General features: G+C 41.1%; 1 protein-coding gene across 4 annotated transcripts in view; it reads left to right on the top strand.

Annotated features, from left to right (window-relative positions):
* The window catches only part of phf21ab (PHD finger protein 21Ab), a 28,786-nt gene extending 5,794 nt beyond the window's left edge, over window positions 1–22,992 (top strand). The window contains exons 5-19 of one of the 4 annotated variants that reach the window (XM_030053449.1): window positions 370–402; window positions 983–1,048; window positions 6,139–6,291; window positions 7,863–8,102; window positions 8,536–8,637; window positions 10,476–10,817; window positions 11,735–11,845; window positions 11,964–12,015; window positions 12,110–12,189; window positions 13,844–13,904; window positions 15,672–15,778; window positions 16,224–16,379; window positions 16,735–16,810; window positions 16,907–17,010; window positions 17,211–22,992. In XM_030053449.1, the coding sequence (XP_029909309.1) occupies window positions 370–402; window positions 983–1,048; window positions 6,139–6,291; window positions 7,863–8,102; window positions 8,536–8,637; window positions 10,476–10,817; window positions 11,735–11,845; window positions 11,964–12,015; window positions 12,110–12,189; window positions 13,844–13,904; window positions 15,672–15,778; window positions 16,224–16,379; window positions 16,735–16,810; window positions 16,907–17,010; window positions 17,211–17,999 (2,472 nt within the window). In that variant the 3' untranslated portion in view covers window positions 18,000–22,992. Of the gene's footprint in view, window positions 1–369; window positions 403–982; window positions 1,049–6,138; window positions 6,292–7,862; window positions 8,103–8,535; window positions 8,638–10,475; window positions 10,818–11,731; window positions 11,846–11,963; window positions 12,016–12,109; window positions 12,190–13,843; window positions 13,905–15,671; window positions 15,779–16,166; window positions 16,380–16,734; window positions 16,811–16,906; window positions 17,011–17,210 lie in introns of all 4 variants that reach the window. The other 3 variants (XM_030053448.1, XM_030053447.1, XM_030053450.1) reach the window with 3 other exon arrangements.
* Window position 22,993: the final 1 nt, after the last annotated feature.

Below are 22,993 nucleotides of genomic sequence, written 5' to 3'. Positions count from 1 at the left end.
CTACCAAGCCTCACCCACTTAGTCTGAGGTAAGACTGGAATGGATCTGATACAGCATTTATTCTCTTTGATCAGACTGACTGACTTTTCTCTGGACATGTTGGTTTGCACCGCTTTTCCATACTCATAGACTCTTTTAATATATATGAGTCAGTATTATATGCATTGCATAAATAATATATTTCTGCATTTTAATTGTATGCAACAGTTTCGCATATTTGTAAATGGTAAATGATATTGTCCGTCAGAGGAACAGTGTCTGTCGTCCACATCATAACAGAAGAGTCCAGTTATCTGGCTGTTCCCAGGTTTGACCATTAGGTGTTGCTGTATACCACAATCATCTGACTGTTTCCTGTCTTGTTTGCAGAAACTGGTCGCCCAGATGAAGCAGGACCCTCAGGTAAATAAACTGTCCATTTAATTTTTCAGCACCAGCACAACAAAACAGACTTTTTTGAAACAGGGGTGCCTGTCAAAAATAGTCAAATCTGCATGAAAAAAATCCCTCATGGTGAGGCAGATAGCAGCTCTCCAGGGTCATTTAAAAACTGTTTAAAACTGATGCGTTTTGACATAGTATCTCTGTCAAAGGATTAGCTTTGAACAAAAAAATGAGCATTGCATATTAAAATGGAAGATAGTGGTGCAGGTCTTGAGAGTCGATGTCTTCCTCTCTGCAGAGTTTTTCATGTACACCGCATGTTTAATATGACTTTAAGTTACACTGTCATCACCAATAATGGTGTTAGTGACTGAGAACACACTGCCTGCTTGTGCTTATGTCACCACCTATCTGTCTGTCCATCTAGTGGTCTTAGTAAACGTGTCATTCCACTGTGCTTCAGTTTAGCTGCACAACATGAAACGACAGACTGGGTTTACACCGCTTAATGTCGGAGAAAAATTTTAGTCATCAGGCGGGATAACAGATCCAGCTTTTAAAGTTTTACATGAGCCAACTAACGTAAATTTGTTTTCAGAATGCAGATCTAAAGAAGCAGCTGCATGAACTTCAAGCAAAGATCACAGCGCTCAGCGAGAAGCAGGTACTTCACTATTCAACACACACACACACACACACACACACACACACACACACACACACAAGGCACATTGCAAGGCTTGTCAAACATAAGGTTTTCAGAGTGGATCTTATGCTAACTGTCTGAGGTTAGGTAAAGGGTTTCTAAAGTAAAAGAGACGACATGATGACTTGCTCTCTTTATACAGAACTTTTATATTTGTGTTTTTATTTACTTATTTTGTTTTTGTATTTTTAAGTTTAAAACTCTCTGCTGCAACAGAGAGACTGGCAAACAAGACGTTTTGTAATAATGAATGGTATCGTGGCAATAAATTGAATTGAATTGTGCAAACTAACTGAAGAGGGTTTAAGAAACGCTGAGCTAACAAGTGTGTGTTGGTACGTCCCCTCATCCTGACAGCCCTACCTGACAAATGTAGATTAGCAAACTCACCAGGATCTTTTTCTTATCACTTCTCAAGACTCTATTATGTAACTCTGTTTGATAGTGCGCATTTTCATTATCAAGTGTTTTTTCCCCCTGTTGTTTGTTGTCTTAGTTTGTGTGTTTATTTTAAACCACTTTTTAAAATGTTTCCTATTTTTATCTGCACCCTGCATATTTTAATATCCTGTTATTACGTCTGTTGTGATCTCTTTGAAATAAGTGCTATTGAAATAAGGTTGATCCATATTATCATTATGATTATTCTTCCTTATTCAACGCTGTTTTAGTAAGATTAGCAGGTCTGACAAGGTGTTAAAACATGCCAGATGTACAAATGCTAAATGTTAATTGTACAAATGCCAAAAGTGCAAATTGCAAAAATAGAAATTTGAGTTTTTATCTGTGCATGTAGATCAATTACATATTGGCCTGAAGATGGTTTCAGAAAGGCACTACAAAACTTTGTCTCCATGTCTAGACTTCAGCATACATCATTCACACCAAACTACTCGGGCAGCACTATGACTGCTAAGTAATTTCTGCTGATGTTAATATAAAAATGGGATCCATACAAATGGATAATGGCATTGGCTGGATGCCTTTATGACTAAGAGCTATGTTTTAAGCAGTTCCATACAAGTTTTTAACTTGAAAGTACTAAATCTGTCATTGTTTCAAAACCAGAATTGATGCTTGTGGCTATATTGTATTTTTCAAATATCTGCATCATTGAACCACACTCTGAACAGTTCAGTGTTGTCCCAGTGGGCTGAAAACCTGGTATCTCCTAAATGTCAAGTTTGCGGGAACGAAGAAAAAAATGGCCTTGTTTTTAGTTTGATAACTGTGTTACTTTGAGTCGATCCAGTGGGTTTTCAAAGGCTTTCATAAGCCCAAGATAGAAGACTTACACATAACTGAGGCATGTAATCCTTCAGCTTAAGGGAAAACATTAAAATCACCATAATTGGTGTGATGAGGTTTTCTCATTTAAAATTTCTTTACTGATTTGGCAGTTTAGGTCCTTTTAGCTTTAACTTTCTTAGAAGATGGAGGCAGCATAAAATTAAATGCATATAGCCTACAAATATGAGATGCTGTCATGAAGGTCAAGTCGAAAATTCTCCCTCATTAGTGAGAAGTGATTTGATGATGTCACAACTAATAAAGCTATCCCACTGAAAAAGAGGCAGATTTCCTGGTTTCCTCTGCAGCTTACACATAAACATTGGCACACGATATACTGTAAGTTCCTTCATTTTAAAGGAATTACTCTTTTCACACTAGTTGTCAGGGGTCTAGCATGTGTTGCTGGATTCACGTTGTTCTTGTTGAGATTCTGCCTCTTCTTCTGTCCTAAAAGTATCTGGATCTCAGAAACTGTAAGACCTACACAACCAGGTTTGGCAGACATTTTCAAAATGTCACCCACTAGTCACGCAAGAAAATGACATTAATTGCCCACATGGTGGCACTATAACAACAAACAACATGTTTTGGCCAGTAACTTTCAAACTGTAAGTTGTAGGGACGCCGTTCCCCCTTGGATTCTCTGGTTTATGATGAATAATTTCTGCCTATTGGTGGCCATTTTCACCTGACTAGATGTTAGGCTGTTTTGAATTTTGTCCAAAACTGTTTATTTGCTTCTTCTCCTAGGCTTTTCATCCAGTTTGCCCAAAATTTGCTGAGGAGCATCTTTTGAGATAGTTGAAGAATGGCTATTGAACATACCCACAAAAGTGCTTTGAGTTCTATCCCTAGAGGGCACTGCCATAATTGACTGCATGAATTTGCATGAAGTTGGTTCTACATACTCCAGGGAAATGTTGATTGATGTAGGCATAGTCTATAACAAAATAAACAACAGATTTGTATAACAAAACCTTTTGAACAGTTTCAGAGTGGCGTGAAGATGATGGGCTAATGTTAGTCTGTGTCTTTGCATCTTTCTGCGATACTGACACTTGTAGTTGACTGTTTTGAGACTATGCCCCCTCCTGGTATGGAGAGTTATTTCTTCTCATGCAGGTGCAGAACACTTGGCTGTTGTCTGTGTGGCATGTTTAAAGCCAACTTAAGCATGCAACATGAGGCAATGCAAGGCGATTGGACAGTCTGTGTCAGTCTACAGTAGTTCTTTGAAGCCTTAGCTTGTTGATGAACTCATTAATTTAGCTATTATCAAAACAAAACAAGGGTGTTGCCTTTATGTACCACTCCTGTGCACACTGAATCTACCTAGACTGTCAAATTTTCAGTTATATTGGACTGACTGTTAGCTTTACAAGCTGGAAAGATATAAAAACCATGTTCTAATCAAAAGCCTGTTGCTAAGCCCTTTGATGCAGTCTGAGCAGCATCAACCAGATCAAATGAGTGCATTTTGTTCCCAGGAGCACATATAGTCAAACTAAAGCCTGTTGTAGCTCTGCAAATTGTGCAGAAGGTCAAGTGAGTTGAACACTTTCTGAAGGACTTGCACAGACTGGCTGTTTGTGTTGATGTAAATGAGGCCCAAGAGTTACCGGTGTGTAGACAAGTTGGAACTGGCTGCATACCTGCAGACTGTTTTACTGATCAGTTCCTGCACAAAGCTGTCATACTAGACCTCTGAGTCTGGAAATGTAGACGGTATCTTTGTAAGCTTCTGGGCCTGCACACTGGCTTCTGTGATGCTGAAAATGAATTTCATTATTTCCAATTCTAAGTTTAATATACCAGTGGTGTGTGAAACAAAGTGATGCAGATAACCCAGGGTTATGGATTCATTAGGTGCTAATTCAATACAGTTCGAACTCTCCATGAAAACATAAGAAATTGTTGAATCAAACAGCATATGTGCCAACATTAGTTTTTAAGAGGTTCCAGGGATTCAACAGCCCAAAACTGTGGAACAAAGTGTCACTCATCACTTATCAGCATATGAAGTTCTTGTATAGCAGAAAGACACAGGATGAGTTCATGTGCAGCTGAAGCTGTCTGACTGCAGTCTGTTGCTCAAACTGCCCACTGAGGAGGAAACCAGGGCACACTGCAGCTGCTTGTGCTCACACCAGTAACCTTACTGGTGTTTTCACCACATTCCCAGTCTCTCCTTCTTGGTAGGTGTCTTTAAGATGGTACAGTATGTCACCACATTAAGTTGCAGTACGAGAATCAACTGTTGCTAAGCAACAGATAGGCTTGATCTTTTGATCTGAATTCATATGCCCATGCCAGCTTTGTTTGTATGTGTGTCTGTGTGTGAACGCACGCACACTGATTTTCTGCATGACTTTCTGACCTGAATTATACCGTCCATTACCATGGTAAAGTGTATTATGCTCTGCAGGTGCACTTACTTTACACTGGTGGTTAGTAGTGGTGGATATTTTCAGGGATGTGTGAGTTGCTGCAGTGTGTTGCTGTGTAGTGGAGCAGTAGTCAGAAAAAAATATTCTCACCACTGTGTACTGGTGCTGCAATAATGATTCGACATTGTTGACAGTATCAACAATAAAAATCATTGATTAGAGTGGCTGTTGTTAATTTGTTGTAAGACACTTTTTTCTCATTTCATGTTTGCAGTTCAACATACAAGCCTTCATAGTAATGAGTCAAATCTAGCAAAGTGTGGATTTGAAGTAATATAGTAACATGATTGACATGGCTCTATGGCAGAACAGTGAGCTTGCTGAACCAGTGTAGAACCAGCCAGAATTGGTCATTGATCAAAATTTTTAAAATAAAATATCCATTGACAAACATATAGCAGCAATTTTTGGGCATTCTGAGCTGCAAAATGAAGGCAGAATATTATTTAAGGAGGAATTGTTATGGAATGACAGTGCAATTGTCACACTCAAACACACAATTTTTGATGAAATATTTTCCAAAATTAGGCTATGGAAGGGAAATATGTCAGTGTGGGAGAGGCTTTACAGGCAAAATATTTCTCATGACATGTTAAGAAACATTTAATCTTCAAGGCAAACAAGTTGTACACTGCAGAGCTGCCGCACATACTAGTGCAGTGCTGTCTGAATGTTTGCTAATAGGAGTAGTAGTGGATAAGAGTACTTCCAGGGCATCACCTTGGCATAATGAAAACAACCCAACGGCACCACAAACATTTGCTTTTGAGCCCAAAATGTATTAATTGCTTGAATAATAATCAGGATAACTGATCATCAAAAATATTTTGTTGGAACCATAAAGTAAATGCTACGTTTGCCTATCTTCTTTTTGAGAATTTGATGTGGAGGCAAAAGGTAAACAGGCAGTGTTGGCTTACAGTTGACATTTGAATAGCAGTCAAGCTCCACACAAACCAAAGGGAAACCAGTGATAGAAGAAACATTTCACTTATCTCCTCCATCTTCCTGCTCTAAGTAAACTGAACCTTTTCATGTTCCAAAAATATAATATCACTGGTTGCTTTTAATGTTCGTATTTGAATAACTGAATTGTATTATACTGTTAACCTCACTCGAAGTCTCTTTGAGTCTCTGTGAAGAGACATTAATGAATAGAAGGCTGCACTGCACTAACACTAAATGGTGGAGTCCGAGATGAGGACAAAGCAAATTGTCAGGTTCAGCCACAATGCTTCCACTGCTGCAATAAACAATATTGAGTTTTAGTCCCTGCTCCCTCATCCCTCTCTTCTTTTCTCTTCTCAGAAAAAGGTGGTGGAGCAGCTGAGGAAGGAGCTGTTGGTGAAACAGGAGCCGGAGGCTAAACTGCAGCTGCAGGTCCAGACTCCTCCAGTAGGGGGCGACACCAAGCCAACCAGCCTGCTGCAGAGCCAGCAGATACCTGGAGGACTGCAGCAGGTACTGTAGCGCATACAAACACACAGACAAAACACTCTTGGACTGAATGCCCAGTAGCACTGGTGCTATGAAGGTGAAAAAATCAGTAGCATAATGATAACATCTGTAGCACACACATAAATGGAAATTCATACAATAATAAACGTCGCTATACCTTTTAATAGTTGTAGTTCTGTTCTGTTCTGTTTTAATAACCAAATTATTTCCACCATTTGAATTACACTGCACTGGGGAGACAATTTGTCAGCAGACCATGTGATTGTTTTGAATGGGTTTCACCCAGTCCAATTATTTTGAAGGTAAAAGGATATTTGAGGAGCAGAGAGGCATTTAAATAGGGAGTTTCATTTAGAGTGCCGTATTCCAACGAAAACACTATGGTGAAAATCTGACATGTTGAACTTGTTTGTCTTTACAACAACAAAGTTTCTTCTATCCTGCTGTACCACAATGATTTTACATGGTGGTTGATGTGGACCCTCTTAATTGTCTGCAAAGTTGGTTGCTAGCTAGTCTTGCCGTGTTAGTTGTGGTGCAGTCCTATACTGAGCTGGAAATTCTAGTGAAGTCTGTGCCAATGGGTGATGTAGCTCCTGTGGTTACCAGAAACACCTGTATCAGAGGCCATCAGTCACCTGAAGTGACAGGAGCTTCCTCTCAAAGCCGTGTGCTGAGATCTAGATGTAAACATTGTCGTCTTGTAAACATTAGAAATGAAGACTTTCTGGACATCTTAGAAGGTCAAATGAATTCATCATAGCCTCTGGAGATAAGCAACACACTTAGTGTCTTTAATAGTAAAGTAATGACCATGAATAAATCCCAGTTGGCATGAAAAACTTTATCTTTAGCTTTCCCCTGTGCTGTGTGTTGTGTGGCATTAGCCTCAGTAGACCAAAATTCAGTGTTCAGTGGAAAGACTTGATGTGTTTGGACTAAAGGGCACGATACTCATGTTTTCTTGACAAGAAAAAGTCTTGTTTTGCCATTGCTGTCATTCTTTCCTTGTAACCTTCCTTCCTATAACTCGAGTTAAATGGAACAGGTGTGTGAGTCACAAACTTGTTCACAAATGTGACCTTTTTCTCATCAAAGCCCATTAATGAAGGAAATTTCTAACGGAAGTAAATGAGGCATGTTGAAGGACAGTAGGTACACCAAAAAAGTATATTGCTTTTTTTTTATTATTTGAAAAAAAAAAAAAAAAACAACTTGCAGTAGGTATTGACCATCCCATCACAGATAAATAATACACAATAGTGCATAGGGCTGGGCAATATATTGATTTCATGGTATAAGACCAGACTGGGATTTTGATATCATTTTATCATCATATAGCCTAAATGTTGTTTTTTCCTCATTTTAAAGACTGCATTACAGTAAAGGGATGGAGTTTGCTGAACTTACTGTTGACTGTTGTAGGCGTTCTGTTATTTGCCTGTTTGCCTCTACCTGCCTAATATCACAATATTGATATCGAGGTATTTGGTCAAAAATACTGTGATATTTAATTTTGTCCATATCTTTAACTTGTCCCTCTGCTCTGTCCTCTGGGTTATCTTGGCCCTCAGCAGACCCTGACTGTCACACCGGTCCTCACCACTAAGACTCTACCTCTGGTGCTGAAAGCTGCCGCCACGCCCGCCCTGCCCGGCTCAGTCCTGCCACAACGCCCACCAACTGTTGCTATGGTAACCACAGCTATCACCAAACCCGACTCACAGAACGCCCCCATCAACCTCCAGGTGGCCAGCAAGCTGACCAATCAGAGCACGGAGTCTATGCGGCTGGTGTCCAAGAACGCCATGGTGGTAAGACCCTCCGATGTGTCTCGCCGTCCATTCGATTTGTTATTGTCTTCCTCTAGTTTGACTTTTCGCAAAATATGTCTTCACATCTGTTGAGCTGAGCAGAAGGGGGGTTTCTGCAGTGGAAAGTGTCCCTGCTCTAAGTGCAAGATATTTTCTGTATTCACATGGAAAATGCTAGAGCAGTCTGTGGTGTGAGTGGTGGCCTTTTAGCAGCTGAATTGATGGCACCAGTAGCAGTCCTCTGGCCAGTAGAGCTAATAAACCAACATCAGTAACAATCCACTGGCCAGGAGAGCTATTTTTAGTCTCACCACTAACTACAGTATCCAGTGGAGACGTCAATCTAACGGCAGTGGACATGTCAATCTAACAGCCATAGACATGTCAGTCTAACAGCAGCACAGATCCACAATCTGCTGTGGTTTTGTCTCAGGTGCAGGCCACCACCACCACCACCACCACCGCCCAGCCAATCAAAGTTCCTCAGTTTGTCCCTCCTCCTAGACTGACGCCTCGACCCACCTTTCAGCCACAGGTGCGTCCCTGTAAGACCCGCCTCCAAACCCTAATCCCCACCAACCAGTGTGTGTGGCCCACATGAGGCGACGTGCTCACTCTCCAGCAGAGCGCAGTAGTGCACCAAAGCAAACGCTCATGCCTTGCTCCATGGCACTAAAACATTGTTTGCTCTGTGCTGCCTCTACTCATCTCTTCTCCTCTTGTTGTGCTTGTTTTTTTTAGTTTTCCAACTGAACTGTGAATAAGCTCCGTGTCGTTTAAAGTTTCCTGCCTGGTGTGTGTGTATGTGTGTGCGTGTGTGTTTGGGGGGTGAAAGCTTATTTTTTTCCTGCAGCTTCTTGGTGTTTTGTGTTCCTGGCTGTTGATGTTTTAACCCTGAGTGGAACAGTGTCAGTGATGTTTTCCTGTGAAGAATAATGCCATTGGGAGCTCTGGCTGGTTTGCTAGCATGAGTAGTAGCTTGAGTATTGGTAGAAATAATAGCAATAGTATGGCAATAGTAATATTAGCATCGGTAGTCATAGTAGTCAATTTAGCAGTTACAGCAATAAGATAGTAGCATTAGTAATATTATTAATAATGCTAATATGAATTGTAGTTGGGGCCTGACTGATACTGAATTGATATATTGGGACTTATTTTTTCATATTCATAAATACTGACATTTGGGGGAAAGATTCACCAGATTTGGTAATTAAGTAGTTTTAATAAAAATATGTACTGAATGTTTGAAATTTCACTTGTTACCAATCCACACCACCATCTGCTCAGCTGTGATTTGCTGCTGTGCCAGCTCACTGCTATACAGATCATTGTAAACAATGGAGTCTGTTGGACAAGCTAATGATAACTCCGTTATTAAATTATTTGAAGTGCCTTTTGCTGCCATATGTACTGTCTTTTTTTTAACATTAGTTGGCATATACGCTGATACCAGTATATCTGTGATTTCATTTCATTTATTGGTTTATTTAAAACAGGGATAGTGTACAATGCGTGTACTGCACCAGAATATAGCAAAATGTCAATTTCTATCTCTTGACCCTGGGGTGTGTATACAATATAAATAGAACAACAAAAAATGACAATTCCACAAAACACCAATAAACACACCTGTATGGCAAGTGTGAAAGGTATTATCAAACCCTAATGACAACATCATTGTGTGTCTTTCAGTCATTTTTTCACATTAGTTTTAAACTGATTAAAACTAATACACTCTCTAATGTTTGTTGGGATAGTATTCCACTGTTTTGTTGCTGCAACTGAAAAAGCAGTTTGACCAAATTTTGTCAAGCGATGTTTTATACAAGAGTCTCCCCCTTGTTGATGATCTTCTATGTCGTATTTCTCCATGAGCTTTTGGAATAAATTGTTTAAGGGGTGGAGGGGCTAAATCATGCAGTATCTTATAAAGTAATCACACATTGCTCATAAACAAATAAATGTCAAAGCTCAGTAAGTTGTATTTTTTGACAATATTGCAATAGTGGTAGGAGTTTTTTTGTCCAGTGCTTCAAGAGTTTGTTTAAACATGAGCTAATATTGGCTGATAATGTCACCCATTTAATACATTAGGTTGGGTCTCATAGTAGGAAGAGCAGGAGTTATAGTAGCAGTTATAGTATCAATATTTTAACAATAGTAGCGTCGGTACTAGCAGTAGTAACAGTGTTAGTAATAGCTGTAGCTGCAGTGGTGGTTGCAGTAGTAGCAGCAGTAGTTGTAATAGATAGAGTAGGCCAGTCAGACTCGGACAGAGCACCACAGTGGCATTTCTTAGCAGTGTCTGGTCAGTCTGAAGCTTCTTGTGGTTTTGGTGATTTTCTCTGATTGGCTGTCTGTTGTCAACAGGTCAGGCCCAAACCGGCCACGCCCACCAACATCCCTATCGCCCCAGCCCCGCCTCCTCCCATGATGGCGGCCCCCCAGCTGCTTCAGAGGCCGGTGATGTTGGCCACCAAGCTGTCGTCCTCGTTGCCCTCAGCTGCTCCCATTCACCAGGTTCGCATTGTTAACGGCCAACCCTGCAGCAAGACCAGCACCACAGCCCTAACGGGCATCGTCATCACCACGCCCGTCTCTGCTGCTGCCACCCGCCTCGCCAGCCCAGCTCATGTGCCCAACCCAGCCCCCAGCCCCGCCCCCGTTCCTGCACAGCCAATCCAGATCAGCAGCTTGAGCTTGGACCCCAAGGTGAGCGAACAGACAGAGCAGCTCTGGACCTGCTGGTGAAATGAAGTCTGAGAGGCTGGGATGCCGATCCTGGATTGAGTGACAGCAGAGAAACAGTTTTGTGTCATGTCACTCGTGTAGACATCTTGCACTTAACAAGAAAGACACAAACCTGTTATCTGCAATAGTAAAGTGTAGCACCAATATGCATCAGTTGAGTGTGACACCTTCAAGTTATTGCTGTGTTTCTGCTTCGCTCAACACAGAGGGCTGCTCATCCAGTGTTTTAGAGTAATACTGAATAGCTGTATATATGAATACATGTGAAACTACAGTAGTCATATTCTACCTGTTGTTCCATAAGCCATTGTTTCGGCAACATCAAAGCAGTTAGAGTAACTATGAAAGATCATTCGTCTTGGACATATCACAGGTTCATTTGTTCAAAAGTTGATTAAATGGTAAAAAAAAAAAAAAAAATCTAATTTGACATCATTGAATCCTGTTTCACAGTTGATATTTAGAAGAAAACTATTAGCTTTGTGAGAACTGCCATATAACAGAGGTTTTTCTCCCCTGACAAATAAGATAAGATAAGATAAGATATTCCTTTATTAGTCCCACAGTGGGGAAATTTCACGTATTACAGCAGCAAAGTGGATAGCAAGATATGAAGCATAATTTACACTATAAACAGTATATACAGATAATAAGTACCAAAGAGCAATATAAACATTATAAACATTGAATGTAGAAAAATACTATATGAAATACTATACTATATTGGCGTAGTCACTATAGTTTTTACTTAAAATAGTGCTGAGATTAGTGTTGGAGTTGGTCGACTTCATTCATCACTATCTTATCAGACAAACAAGTTCCTCCACAATCAGAGCTGCCATTGTCTCCTCACTCCTGTTCCCTCCTCCTTTCAGCAGACTGTTAAGGGAGGTGGGGGAGCTGAACAGAAGGCCGTAGTCAGCCTCCCATCCTCCTCCACTCCTCCTGTGTCTCCGCCTCCCAGACCCAAGAAAGAGGAGAACCCACAGGTACTAGTGTATAGTGATGGGCAGATTGGTAGATTGACAGTTGCCAGGGTTCTGTGAGTGTGTGCAGACTGCCAGGTTGTGTATGGCACATGGTAACAAAACCATTTCTCCCTTCTAGAAACTGGCCTTCATGGTGTCTTTGGGACTTGTAACACATGATCATTTGGAGGGTAAGTGATTGTTTGGATGGCTGGAAGTCCCCCCCCACCCATCTTCTCATGTCTAAAGGTTTCTGCATTTGAAATCCTGTTGTTTTTATTGCAGAAATTCAGAGCAAGAGGCAGGAGCGAAAGCGGAGAACAACCGCTAACCCAGTATACAGCGGCGCTGTTTTTGAACCTGAGGTAACACCTTCAGCTTCACTCAACTACACCAACTAGTGTGTATTCACTAAATCAACAGCCTCAAAATCAAAAAGATGTCACAATTTGTCAGGATGGTGCAACAGCATTTTTAGGCCTTCTTCTCGAAGCTTTCCTTGTGCTACCAAATTCCCACTGGGTTCCAGACATTTTTTGCTGCTCTCTGTTAGCCATCAAACTTAATTTAAGGAATGGGGCTAAATGACAGTCTTGCAGATGTATTTTAATCAATTTACATGACATTTACACACATACAAAAATCAGGAAAGTAGTTAGTGGATGTGCTAAGTGCCTCAGAGGGTGGGGGCGAGTAGCTGTCTAAACAGTGGCAGCCTTGCTAAGTCAAACAGGGCTAGGTAATTGGTGTTATGTGCAATTTCATATCTAATGAGCCAACAGAGGCATTTGAAATCACCAGTGATGGCCACATGCTCCAGGGAGTTATTAATGTACACATACAGATGTGTGTTATTGCTGGCTGTTTATCGTTTTAGTTAAGGAGAATATCTGGCTTAGAGAATGCACGTTTAGCAGAGCTACCACATGCCTTAAAATTTATTAAAAGTTTGTGGTTTGTGGATTTGTGGATGGGAACAAAAAGGTCCCAAAAGTTGAAAATGAATAGATGGTCTTTAAAATACTTTTCCACATTAAAATATACACCCAAATAGATCAATATTATTCATCTCTGTGGATTGACACTCCCCATTCCTGAGGAAAACCCCTGGATAAAGAGCTGAAGTTTTGAAAATAATTTCAACAGGACAGCTTGACCTCACAATATCAAAAGTACAAAATGAAGCATCTGTGATTAGTTTTGAAAAATGTCATTTTGACCAAAAACATGTTAATTTGGAGTACTTGAATTTGCCCCAATACAGTGAAAGTTATTGAAAAGTCCTTAAATTCAGTATTCAGATGTATGAATTTTAATAAACTAGAGCCAACACGGCTTATTTGTGCTATGCCTTAATGTGATCAGTATTCAGATGTATGAATTTTAATAAACTAGAGCCAACACGGCTTATTTGTGCTATGTCTTAATGTGATCAATATTCAGATGTATGAATTTTAATAAACTAGAGACAACACGGCTTATTTGTGCTCAGTCTTGATGTGATGAATGTGGTTCTCATATCTATATTTATAGAGGCTCTGACACACTTTCCTTTACTTTATGCTTGTTTGTCCCACGTAGTATAACCTTTAGTGCAGATGAAACTTTTCACATTTTTATCTGTTTTTCAACACAGTGTTTCTTGGTTTATAGAAACATTTAGTGCAGTTTTTCCGGTCAGTTAGCCCTTCCTGCTTTTTACCCATGTTGCAAGTCAGCTTCTAGAAGAATGTGATGGTAGGCCTAACCAATCTGATAATTCTCAAAATGACAGTAGGCCCCATCAGCATTAAATTGTTGCTTGAGCTCTAACTCTGAAGCCTGGAGCTCATCTGAATCTGAGGTTTTATGAGGTAAAAATGTATTTGTTTTTTGATGTGTTAGTAGAGGGCCTCAGGAATCAGCCGGGGGCTTCTGCTATAAATGTTTGGGGAAAAAAACGCTCTTTGTAGTGTGACTTAGATTACGTTAAATCACATTAATTTAATTAACCCATTGTTTTTTCACTTTGTATTTCAGAGGAAAAAGAGTGCAGTGAGTTACCTGAACAGCCCTCTCCACCAGGGGACCAGGAAGAGAGGTCCGTATGAAATACTGGTCTACTGGTCAGAGACCACTGTGGACCAGTGAAGATAGATGACTGGTAGAGATACAATCAAATAAAGACTAGTACAAATACAGTAGAATACAGACTCGTAAAGATACAAGATAGTACAGACAGGTAGAGATACAGTGGAGTAGAGACAAATAGATACAGATAGATATTTGATCAACTAGATACAGATAGAAAGAAGATATAATGGTCGAGATTCAAGAGAACAGAGAAAAGTGAAGATACACTAGAACTCTAGGATAGTGGGGATACAATGGAGGAGAGGTCCACAGATATAATAGACTAGAGACCAGTAAATACAATAGAATGGATAATTGAAATACAATGGACAACACAGTAGTTGAGTTATAGCTGGATAGAGACAGTTAGAGACATAGTAGAATAGAGACCGATAGAGATACAGGAAGATCGAAAGAGGTTAGAAATGCAGAAGAATGGAGAACGGTAGAGATACTTTGGAATGGAGACCAGCCGATATGAATAAAGACCAGTAGAGTAGATGTTCATAGGTCCAGTATATTCAATATTGGTATAGAGACTGATGTGCTGCTCACCACTAATGGAGCTTAATGCTATAAAACAAGTTTTCCCTCCCTCCCCTGCTTGCTGAATCCTGTCGCTCCAGTGATGTCTACATGAAGACCTCCAGTTAGAGGTGTAATGTCTGCTGTACAGCCAGTGACACTTAATATCTAACCAAAGGCTATAGTATGTAACATATACTTAAATGTTCAATCTAATGTCAAATGACTTCACACAATGATGATTAAGCCTATCACCCACCAATAATTAGGCATTCTCGCAAACATTGGAGAACCTGGTGTCTGTGGCGACATTCCCACGCTGGTGCACTGGTGTTTTCTGTAAGCCACACTTTACAGTTTCTGCTGGAATTTTATAATTGAAATTACCTTATATTAAAAATAATTACCTTATATTACAACTACATGACTCTCAAAGTTTTTTCCCCCATTTGGATGGCATTTCCCTGAGTGACCCTGAAGTGTGCCCTTCAAGCAACATTTAATTTACTGCCAGAAGAGGGAAACCAATCATACAGCACTGCAAAGTTCCTGCAGGTTTAATACCAGCGAGGTTTAATGTCTAACTTAAGGTCAGGGAGAAGTTGAACATGTAATTCTAAAGACTGTCCACACAGCCTCCATTTAGGTTTCACTAGTAAAGCAGAAAGTTTGAAGTCATGTGTAAGTCATTATGACTGATTTTATCTTGTCATTAGCCTCCTGTGGAGCTACTGAAAAGTTTGGAACGGTGTATCTTAATGAACACAGGCTGCAGTTGAGGCCTGTTGGTCAGAGAAACCGTCTTGTAAAGGAGAGGTCACAGGTTTGATCCCTACAAAAGCCAACAACAAATTCAGTCTGGCTACGTTACTGAAATATAAAATGTAATGCAAATGAGACAAGTTGAACAGACATATGTTAACATCTGACATGAATCCATTTGTCGGCCCCCTCATAGACGACTGCAGTAGGTTGTAGTAGTGCTTGGCTTTGGCTTGCATGGAGCCAGTCTTCTGCACTAACACTGCTGTCTGTGCTTCTGACTCCTCCTCCTCTTCCTCCTCTTCCTCCCTACCGCTTCCCTGTCTCATGCTAGCCAACGAAGACTCCCTTTCCAAGGTATGTCATACAGACTGTTGTTTTTTTCCCCCCTCTCCATCTTTCTTTTTTCTTTGTTTTCCGTCTTTGTTGTCTGTCTCATTTCACCCAGGTCGCCCACCCAAATACAGCAGCGTCCCGGAGCTGGGCAGCCTCACCCCGACCTCCCCCTCCAGCCCCGTCCATCCCCTCCCCCTGCCCAGCCCCAGCTCTGGGGATGTAAGTAACATGGGGGAGACGGACAAATCCGAGGGTTGGAACCCCATTACACACAGTCCTATTGGCCCAGTAACACTGTCAGTCATCGTGCACCCCAAGACCTCCACAAACACATCCATTTGGTTTGTCGTCTCCATTGGATAATCATCAGTCATCAGTTAATTTTTCAGTTTGATTCAGCCTTACAAAGTGAACAGTGTCCTGTAGCCCAGAGCATCCATTAATCTCTACTAGTCAGAACACATTCTAACTTCTTAATGTCAAGTGTCTTTTGAAATGGGCCAAATGGCTAATTGAATTAACACACCATAACCATAAGGCTTCAAAAGAAGGCCAACCTTAAACCAAACCAAATCATGGTGCCTCCCCCTGCCTTGCCTCTCCACAGATGATTGGTGGGGCCCAGATGGGCAGGGAAACTGATTGGTCCAATTCTTCCTCACAGGGAGACATCCATGAGGATTTCTGCACTGTGTGCAGACGCAGTGGCCAGTTGCTCATGTGCGACACGTGTTCGCGTGTTTATCATCTGGACTGCCTGGATCCACCCCTGAAAACCATTCCTAAAGGCATGTGGATCTGTCCAAAATGTCAAGATCAGGTAACCACAGCAGCCCTACGTATGGACTGATCCTGAGACATGGGGAAGGGGTTACAGCAGTCCAGAGAAGGCCAGGGCCAGTAGCTGTACTTGACTGTAGAATTGCTTCTTCTAATGAGCCTTCTGCCACACTGTCCTGAACTTAGGACTGTTCAATCCTTTGTAAGCATATACATGATGCAGTATTGTTTTTGTGCTTCTGTCCCATTCATTCTGTTAGTAAAGATTGACATCTCATATCCATCCACTCCATTGCCTGTCGCTCCTGGCCTCACCACAGGGTGGTGGCTAGATTGGTCTCCTCAGACTTTTCCATGTCCCAGCCACCATAACAAGTTCAAGTTTTTCTCTCCAGATCCTGAAAAAAGAAGAAGCCATTCCATGGCCTGGTACCCTGGCTATTGTTCACTCCTACATTGCTTACAAAGAAGGTGACATTAGTATCTCTTCTTTACTGTAAGATCTCCTGAACTATATGTAGATGTTGTAGTGGGGAGATAAACAATTTTTCTATTGTTGTTGTGCAGCTAAAGAAGAGGAGAAACAGAAGCTGATGAAATGGAGCTCTGAACTGAAACTGGAACGGGAGCAGCTGGAACAGAGAGTCAAACAGCTCAGCAACTCCATAACAGTAAGAAACTGTTACAACAACTTTGCAACACTGTAACAGTAAGAAACACAGGCCACTCAAGAAGCTGCAAGTAGTAAAAAGAAATGAAACAGTCTTAATCCAGGAGTTTTGTGACCCCACTAGATTGCCAGGTAAATTATTTCCAGAATTGCACGTACAGTCTTCTATTGTAGCCAACCCTACTTTCTTCCTCCCAACAGAAATGCATGGAGACCAAAAACACCATCCTGGCTCGTCGCAATGAGATGCAGCTCTCTCTGGAGAAAGTGAAACACCTGATTCGCCTCATCCAAGCCTTCAACTTCAACCAAGCTCTGGTAGGGACAGAGGGGACAGACGTCAGTTCCAGAGTCCAGGACAGTGGTGAAGGTGTAGTCAGCTCTGAACCAGCACCACAAGCTAACTCTGCAGAGAAAGTAAAGGCTGGGAGCTCCTCAAGCAGTGGCAATGCTGATGGAACCCGGAAACAGGAAGAGCATGGAGCTGCCGGGAGCAACCAGACGGCAGCAGCACCAGGAGGAAACACCAGTGGCCAGGCTGTTGTAGAAGACAGCGTGGTCCTAACAGCAGCTACCAGCCCTGCTGGGGCTGGGTCTGGGGCAGGGGGAGGGGCAGTGGCTGCTGGTAAGTCAGGGCCTGGGGTTAAGACAGGGGCTGGTCTCCAGGCTGAGGAAGGGGCAAAGGCAGAGACTGAGGCAACTGCGGTGATTGATGTTGCCAGTTCCTCAGTGGTTGCGACTGTTGCCACCACCAATGGCACCGCTGAGCCGGCCTGCCCCGACCGTAGTCCAGCAGGAAGCTGCACCCCCAGCGTTACCACCAACTCTGAGAACAAGATGGCTGCCGTTAACAGTCCAGAGACACCGGTGGAGAAGAAGCAGGAAGAGGTCACTGACAGTGACGGCAGCAACACCAACAACAGCAAAACCTCAGAACCTTCCCAGCATTCTTTGCCAGCTCTTGTCAGCAATTTGGACAATAAAAAGTAATGCTATGTCTCTTGAGTTGCGGGAATTCAAACATATATATTAAAAAAAGACTTTTGCTTGCACCTTACGGTGCCCTGAAGTTGCCAATCTGTATAAATGTTGTTTGTTTGCATTGTATTGTCAGACTGTGTCAATGGTAGATATACAGCCCAAGTCACATGGCCCTGGGAAGATGTAGGCTATTCCACCCACAGAGCTGGGGTAAAGGGAGGCTTATGCACCAGTGTCATCATGCCAATTAGTGATAGAAGGCAGTGGTGGGAATGTTCAAAGGGAGATTTATTTCATCATCAACACCAGTGTGCGTCTGTTAAAAGTGGCCCCCATATTCTCTGATGGGATTGGGGAGACGGGTTCAGCTGAGAATAAGGAACCAAACATCTGTCAGGAGACTCTGGTCTAAACAGCAATGTCGCTGTGGAGTTAATCCTGACTGAACCGAGAACCTGTTGCTCCTCCCATCTCTTCTCAAGCAACCTAATGTGACAATACCCTTAACCTGCCCTATCACCCAATGTCAATAACTTCCTCTCTCAACCAACAGCCCTAAGGTAGCGTTCACATGTGACATTTGGCAACCACCAAATTCACAGACACGTTGCCGCTGAAACAGATTTCACTGACTGATGAAGCCCGTTAGTGGACGACGTTTGGCTGCAGTCCGTCAAAAGTTAAAATAACTTTAAACTGTTCTGACAGACTAGGTTTCGTTGTTGTCGCACACTGTGCTCCGTTAACCCATGTCAACAGTCAGTACATGTGTCATTGAAGTATGGATTATAGTGTGACCTATCAAATGCTCAAGTGAACGCCGCCTAATCCACCCTATCACTTTCCACCCTGAATCCCTGAGCTCAGGCAGAAGAGACGCTGAGCACAATGTTCAGCATGGACCAGGTACTGAGGACGAGGTCGAACAGGTGTTGTAGCCTTACAGATGTTTTCAGTGGTGTCGGTCAAGTGTAGTGATTGAGTTTCATTTGTGAGTCAAGTGTGTCAACTGTGAGCACTAAATGTGAAATTGCAATATTGCAATGTCAACACACAAAAACTATCTATATCTGGGCTGTGTTTCTTTTTTATAGGAAAAGATATTCAGGTCTTCCTAGTCTTCAGAATAAGTGCTTTCTGTTCCTGAACCTGTTGGACTGGCATTATTAACTCAAAGGAATCCTCTTTTTGAAGTGGTGATCTTTGCATTATGTACATTTCTGTTGAATTCTGAACTGCCAAAATGCTATTGTATCCAAATTCAGCAGGGACAAGTCCACTTAACTGTATTGAAAGATCAAGTCATTGGCAATCGTGAAATATAGATACTACCATTTCAGAAATTGGAACTCCCCAGATAGAGGCAGGAGAGCTTATTAAACAATAACATTTAAAGGAACTTTTTTCCTTGAAATAGGAGGATTTGTTGTATGAACCTTTTCCTTCAGATGGATCTCAAAGGAAAATACCACAAATCCTGAGATTAAAGCACAAGCTTGCTGCATTACAAAGAAGTGCTGAGGAGCTTTTTGTATGTTAATATGGAACTAAACAGAGTATGCATCTCTTTGTTGTGATGTGACTTATCCCCACATTGCCAATATTTTTCTAGGAGGAAATCTAAACCTGACTCTGACGTTAAGGCTCAAGTCTAGTTCACATTTTCAGAAGGAATGCCTGGGCTTCTGTCTTCATCCCCTCACAAGTAGATGAGTCCATCTCTTTTTTTTTTTTTTTTCTGGAGCATGTCTGGGCCGAAATGTGATGCTGTATTAGTTGGCTTGGTAGCTGTCAGTTCAAGTCTCTCAGCTGAATTGATCATAACTTCTGGCTACTCTTTTGGTTTGGGGCGTTAACAAACTATGATCTGTTAATTAACAGTGCCTCGGGTTGTGCTGGGCTCTGGAATAATCTTTTACTTTTTGTACTTTTTACTTAATTTTAGCATACAGTCATTCAAAAAGCTACTCACCCCTGAATACACTCCGAAATTGTCACAGTGTTCAAGTGCAACACTATTTTTTTTTTTATTTTTGACTTTTTACATTTTTTTTTTCTAAGTGAAATGGGAATTCTAGATATTAATGGGGCAGTGTAAAATTGTGGGAATGGAAACATCAAGTGATGCAACTTTAGAGAAATGAGCGGGGGGAATACTTCAACAAACCGGACTTGTTGGTTTGATTTTTATTTGTACTTAAATTTCCTATCAAGGCCAGACAAAGCTACATTGTGTCGATTTACAGTAATTTTTTAACAGTGCAACAAATGTGCAGACATTTTGAGGGGGTGAATATATTGTTGAGTGACTAAAAGAAGCAGTCGTTGTCTCCTTCCATATCATGTCGACTTTGTGACTAAATGAACATATCGTACACAACATTTAATGTTCTGACATCAAATGTACAAACTGCCTTCAGTCAGAAGCAGGGGATCCCAGAAAAATCAATTACAGGAAATGAACACTGTCACATTTCCTTTTTTTGGCCATTGTATGTTCTGTTGACTGATAAACGTTATCTGTTATGTCTGTAATTAAGAATTTAGCCAGTTGAACATGGAACGGAAATCTGTCTGGCCAAGAGATGCAATTCTGATAGAAATGGCAACTAATTTTTTTTTTTTCTCTCACAAATCCTTTTGAATTCCATTGTTGTGTATTTTGTTGTAGAATTTTCTTGGCTTGCTCGGGTGGATGTTGACTTCTTAATGAAACACAACCTTATTTCCTTTCAAAATGTTTAGCCTGTGTTCACACAGATAGAGCAGAGTAGTCATCCGGTCTCTTCACTCTACAAATTTCTTTGAAAGAGCCTGAACTTGTGTTCTAGACAAAACTGGACCTTTCCCTCTGTACAGTAGGTACCTTGAGTGCCTTTCTTCAAACAGCAGATAATATTTGTCTCTTGACTTGCACTGTGACTTGTAGAAACCTCCAGATAATTATCCAACCCACTGTTTTCTGGTTTGTCCTACCGAGCTCTCCAAACTCCCACTAACCTGATGGAGCACAACTCCAAACCCAGTCCCTTCACCTCAGGCTTCCAGTAGTCAATGCAAGTTGAAACTGCATCTCACATTATGCTGTTTAGATTGACCAGATAGTGTTTTGTTGTTGTTTTATATAGGAGTTGCCTTAAATGTTGTTTTTGTTTTTTTGTTTTTCTTTTTAAAGTGATGAACGTCAGTTTTCTACATTTGAAAATCCCTGCAGACATTGGCTAACGTCAGAGGTTGGTTTGTGAAAATGTGCCACCCAGTGGTTGTCATGGTCACTAAAACTGCTCCATTGAGGGACTATTGATGACATCTTGATTGAGATATTAATCAGGTTTGGACAGCCATTTGTTTTGTGATGCACTTTTGGTTTGACCAGTATTATTGTCCGAGTGTAACATGTGGTCCATCAGCAACATGAATCACAATTCTGGATCAGACTCGGGACTGAGTTTCAAGAGGCTTTTTGTTGTTGTTGTTGTTGTTTTTAAACTGAAGTTCAGTCCACACACAGGGTGCCGCTAGTTGGAGTCCAAGCACATTTCTATTCCGTTGAATTGTTCATCATTCCCTCTGTGCTGTGGTTGTTCTTCTGTTCTGTTCTGTTTTGGAGGAGGGATGAGTTTGCTAAATCAGGTCATGTGAGCCAGAGCCTGTGTGCATTTGGAATGAACAAACTAATCTGCACCCTGATTGGGCAGACTTAAACCCAATTAGCAACATCTGTCCACTCAGTCCAGTGGAAAGCATGCCTTCTTATGCAAATTTTTATACAAGATTTGTCAAACCTTTTTAATATGCATTTGCTTTGGGTTTCTTTTTTAAAAGTTTTTATGTGAAAATCAAGTCACTTTTTTTTCGTCAACATTCTGGCATCCCGATGCCAAAAGTGTGCAGTTAGGTGTTAAAACAGTGCAGTAACCATCCATGTCAGTAGAACTGAAGCATTTCTTCCTAACACCATGTTCTATGGACTGAGCTGGGAAGGTCTTGGCTTCATAGCTTAGATTGACTTTGACCTTGGCTAATGCACCATGCTGAATGTTGGGATCCCAGCACAGTTGTGGGGACTGGGGTGGGGGGCTCTTAACAGTCTTGCGTCAAAATTGTGTGTGCATCATCCTATTCTAGAGAAAAGTTCTGAGTTTCTATAGTCAAGCTCTAAAACCAATATATCCAAAGAATACTGCAAATGTGCATTTCTATTTGGAAGCCTTTATGTATTCGATGCATATCATTTGGATATTAATTTCTGCATCAGCATTGTGTGCATTCACCAAGCTGGAAAAGGACCATTTGTTGGCAGCTGAGGGCCATACAGATTGTCTGTATTTGAGATAGAGGAAGTTGAGTCTTTATGCATAAAAATGTTCATCTCCAGTTCCTTCCTTAGTGGATTGTTCCGGAAGCATCCTGTAAAGTAGTTCACACTGAGTAGTCTTTTGAGTTTTTAGTTCAAATGATCCAAGTCATGATTGTGGCCTTCTAGTATTGTTGATACATGACATAATCCATTTTAATGCTCACCATCCATCCTGTTCTGATCCTACAGTACACCTAAAGCTTCTTACCTCATCCACAGCTAATTCCATTGGGGGTGTGTTGAGTGCAAAAAAAAGTCTTTTTTTATCTTCCATTTGGTGAGATGCATTGTAGCGATATGAATAAAGAAAAAGTTCACCTGGTGTGCTGAATAATGTGTAAATTGTTAATTACACAATCTGAATATTTGTATAATTGTTTGTATTTTTTCATAATGATTTTGGAAAGGAATGTGTTTATTTTTTTGACTTTTCTTCTGTTCCAGATGTGTCTTCTGTTGGCCTGACATTGTGACTGGTCTGGTGGGATTCTTACCTCTGTATTGAGCCTCTTCTGTGACGAATTCTTTGTATGCAGTGTTTAGGAAATACTGTAGGGAACATGGGGAGGAGTTGATATTAGGAGCATTTGATCAATTTGTATTTATTTATTTTATCATTTTGTTAATAAATTGTGAAAAGCAG

This window comes from Myripristis murdjan, chromosome 6 (assembly GCF_902150065.1).
Source record: "Myripristis murdjan chromosome 6, fMyrMur1.1, whole genome shotgun sequence".
In the NCBI taxonomy this organism is placed as follows: Eukaryota; Metazoa; Chordata; class Actinopteri; order Holocentriformes; family Holocentridae; genus Myripristis; species Myripristis murdjan.
The sequence above is the reverse complement of the archived record's forward strand: the minus strand, read 5'-3'. Positions and strand labels throughout refer to the sequence as shown.